Source organism: Panicum virgatum, chromosome 2K, assembly GCF_016808335.1.
Source record: "Panicum virgatum strain AP13 chromosome 2K, P.virgatum_v5, whole genome shotgun sequence".
Lineage (NCBI taxonomy): Eukaryota > Viridiplantae > Streptophyta > Magnoliopsida > Poales > Poaceae > Panicum > Panicum virgatum.
This window is the reverse complement of record NC_053137.1, coordinates 43,895,988-43,900,177: the sequence shown is the minus strand read 5'-3', so window position 1 is coordinate 43,900,177 and position 4,190 is coordinate 43,895,988. Positions and strand designations below refer to the sequence as shown.

At 50.1% G+C, this 4,190-nt stretch overlaps 1 protein-coding gene across 1 annotated transcript; it reads left to right on the top strand.

Moving 5' to 3' along the window:
* The first annotated feature begins 1,662 nt into the window (after positions 1 to 1,662).
* LOC120696056 (cytochrome P450 76M5-like) lies at positions 1,663 to 3,720 on the top strand. The gene is made up of 2 exons (XM_039979217.1): positions 1,663 to 2,606; positions 2,745 to 3,720. Exons 1-2 carry the CDS (start codon positions 1,776 to 1,778, stop codon positions 3,360 to 3,362), a joined length of 1,449 nt encoding a protein of 482 aa, XP_039835151.1. The 5' UTR covers positions 1,663 to 1,775; the 3' UTR covers positions 3,363 to 3,720.
* Positions 3,721 to 4,190: the final 470 nt, after the last annotated feature.

Genomic DNA, 4,190 nt, shown 5'->3' with positions numbered 1-4,190 from the left:
CCATTATCGCGCGCGCGGGGGGAGTGGAATTGCCCCTACAAATTTCATTTTTAGGGGCGGTTTACGCCCCACCTGCCCCTACAAATGGTGCCCATTTGTAGGGTAGCGGATGGGTGCAGTTGCTACAGTAACCACGGTCCATTTGTAGGAACGAATGACAATTTGATCTATTTCTAAAAAAATTGAAATGTTACTACAAATTGTTTTTTATAAATGTCGGGAGCATCATATATAGCCATCTCTTCCCCTCTCGCATCTCCGATCCAGTGGACCTCTTGCTAGATCTCTTTGCCATGGCTCAAGTTCGTGACACCCGGACACTACTAGTCTCGCTTGTGTTGTGCATGAAGAAAACATGCATCTATCTGCTGGAGGCAGGAACAATGCTCTAACTGCTGCACCTACCAAATTTCTGAATGGAGATGGAGCTAGTATATATATAATTGGAAAAAGTCTAAATTACTACTCTCAACTATAGCCAAAGTCTAGATAACCCCCTAAACTATCATTTGATTTATTTTACCCCTCAAATTATGCTTTTTGGTTCAAATTACCCCCTAACATAATTTATCTTTTTCATTTCTCCATGCATAGGTGAAGTTTGAAGTTGAAATTTTACCAGATTGTAATTATAGTGTGACTAGCTCGTCGGAGCAGTTTTCTTCAGGCTACACGACAAACTGGTGGTTCCCAGCACCCATGCTTCATGCATGGCAGAACAAAGCACCAGCGCGTTGTGCATGAACAAACAACAAGTGTGACACATGCCGACACTTAAGTGGCGGAGGACCAAATCGAATTGAGGTATGGCGAAATTCAGGGTATGGGGTCTTCTTCCTTCCTCTAGCTGAGATCAAAAGCATAGAAGTATAAAATGGTTGTACTTATGAGTCATTGCGCCCGTTTATGGCCGAATTAAGGTATGGCAAGCGCCAATACTGGGTCCTTCGCCCCTGTTGACACTCATACAAAGGTAGCTAGGGCACCCAGCATCATGAGGGAAAGAAGAGAGAGAACTATTTTTTGAAATGCAAAGAACAAATAATACGTCTCAAAATATAATAATTTTGCAACATGGCATATAAATGACGTTCGGTTTAGTGCGTGTAATACAATAGACACGAAGATATTCCTTTAGTTATTATTTGTCCAATGATGAGGAAATAATATTTACATGATCCCGACAGTAATAGTTAGTTTTGCCAGCATATGCACAATAACTTTATATATGTTTGAAGTCATATTGAACACGAGAACGGAGAAATAGAACAGAGCGAGGAAAATAAACCAATGCAACAGGAAATTCAGTACACGCGTAGCTATTACGGAATCAGAGAACGAAAACACCAAATTCGAATTCAGTTATTTGATGCGGCACGTCTATCGCACCAGCAGGTAAACGGAGGGATGGTCACACCGCCTCTCGTACAGCCGTTGATCGTGGCGGCTATGACTCGTTGTGGAAGCGTGTGGCACAGTAACATTGCACGTTGCCTGCTGTCCTCCATTCATCCCTCTATCCCTCTATATAAACCCCTCCCTCATGCACTCTTGCTTGCGTTGGACTTGCCCTAATCTCTCTCTCTCTCTCTCTCTCTCTCTCTCTCTCTCTCTCTCTCTCTCTCTCTCTCTCTCTCTCTCTCTCACACACACACACACACACACACACACACATTTGGCGTCTGATCACGGATCGCCACTGTTTCCTATCTTGTATTCTTGTGTACGATCGACGACGACGCCTCGTGCAGACCTGCACAAACTGAAGCAAAAAAATGACTGTTCCCACCGCATCCCTTCCATTGCCTCCTGGCCCCGTCGGGCTCCCTCTCGTCGGGAGCGCCCTCCACTTCATCGGGCCCTTCGGCCGCAGCCCGCACGCGGTGCTCACCCGCCTCGCCGGGACCTACGGCCCCATCGTCTCCTTCCGCCCGGGCACCGCCGGAGACTTCGTGGCCGTGTCGTCCCCGGCCGCGGCGCGGGAGGCCCTCGTCGACAACGACGCGGCGCTGGCGGCGCGGTTCGTGCCCGACGTGGCGCGCGCACGGGCGCACAGCTCCGAGTCCCTCCTCTTCCTCCCGAGCTCCAGCGACCTGTGGCGGCAGCACCGCGCCGCGGTCGGCGCCCACCTCTCCGCCGGCCGGGGCCTCCTCGACGGGGCTCGGCGCGTCAGGGACCGCCACGCCCGAGGCCTCGCCGCGCGCGTGAGGGCGCGCTCCGGCGCGCCGGTGAAGGTCGGGGAGGCGGTGCTCGGCGCCGTGCTCGACGTCGTGTCCGGCACCCTCTTCTCCGAGGACGTGGTGGGCGCGCGCGTCCGGGGCGACCACGGCCAGCCGTTCGAGGACCTCGTGGCGGCGGTGCTCGCGGACTGGACCAGACCCAACGTCTCCGACGCGTTCCCCTTCCTCGCGCCGCTGGACCTTCTCGGCGCGCGCCGCCGCGTGTCTAGAGGTCTGACCACGCTGTACGAGTTCCTCGACGACGAGTTCATTGAACGTCGGTTAGCCGGCGGCGTGAACCGCAGCCGCGGAGACTTGCTGGACGCAGTCCTCGCGCGTCACGCCAAGGCAGAGCTCACGCGATCAGAGATGACCAAGTTCTTCACAGTACGCAATACCTACTTCATTCTCCGACACTACACATTGCTGCCTTTTTTAGATCTATTTTTGAACAAGTGATGAGATCCCATTCCCAGTACGTAATTAACTTACTTTTGCATCTTACTATCATATATATAAACATAGGATATCTTTCTTGCCACGAGCAACACAAGCAGGATCACCGTGGAATGGGCTATGGCGCTGCTGTTCAAGCACCGGGACAAGATGGAGAAGGTGCAGGCCGAGCTCGCGGCGAGCCTGGGGTCCAAGGACTTCGTCGAGGAGCTCGACCTGGACGAGCTCCCCTACCTCCGTGCCGTGGTGAAGGAGACCCTGCGGCTGCAGCCGCCGGCGCCGCTGCTGCCCCGGATGGTGGTCGCGGACGGCGTGTCGCTAGGCGGGTTCTCCGTGCCGATGGGCACCTGCGTCCTCGTCAACCTCTGGGCCATCGGGAGGGACCCGACGGCGTGGCCTCGGCCTGAAGAGTTCGTGCCGGAAAGGTTCCTCGGCGACGAAGCGGCGGACTTCCGGGGCAGCATGGACTTCGCCTACAGGCCATTTGGGGCCGGGCGAAGGATGTGCCCCGGGTTGGACTTCGCCACACGGCTGGTGCCACTGCTGCTGGCCTCGATCCTGCACAAGGTCGAGTGGAGGCTGCCGGACGGGATGGCGCCTGAGGACGTGGACCTCAAAGATCGCTACAGTATGGTGCTCGAGCTCGCCGAGCCCCTCCGTGCCGTGCCGGTGGTGTCCACGCCATGACGTGCTAGCTGCTCGATCGGCACCCTGACACAACTTTATAACCCTATAAGTGATGTAGTAATATAATCCTATCTTAAAAACAGGCACAAGAAAATAAGCAAGCGTTTAATTAAGTGAACTTTAATTTGTGTGTTAATTATTTTCCATTACCATATATACGTTGATTATTGAATAAGTTATCAGGAATTCAGGCATGGCATTGGTGATCTGCTGATTGAATAATCGGTTAGAAAGGTAGAAATGGGATGATGGCAACCAACCTCCACGTTTAGTCCCATTCTGCTACATACTTTTTCTTGTACGAATGCTGAAATACGGATGCTATTCATAATTCATGTCAAGTGATTTAATTTTCATGCTGTATGTATGTGTATATACATATATATATATATATATATATATATATATATATATATATATATATATATATATATATATACTGTTAACACTCCCTTTTTACTATATAAGATATTTTTTTGAAGATTTTACTACAAGATATCTTTTTGAGATTAGTCGATGCGCGCTATTTCAGTTTGGTGACCTGCCTAGATTTCTCATTATCAATGCCCCAACGATAAGACTTGCCACTACAAGAAATATTGACATTTAAATTTCATCACAGAGAGGGAGTTATATTATTGTCCCCGTATAAGATCAAGACTCCTGCGATGGAAACTGTTTGTCACAGAAGGTGCGTTTCGAAAGGCATTTTGAAACAAGATAGGAAAAACATCATACAATTAGTTACAAACAAGTTATCATCACAAATAATTAAGATGCTAGGATCTATCACAGTTTGAAAATTTTTAGGAACAGTAACACTTTGAC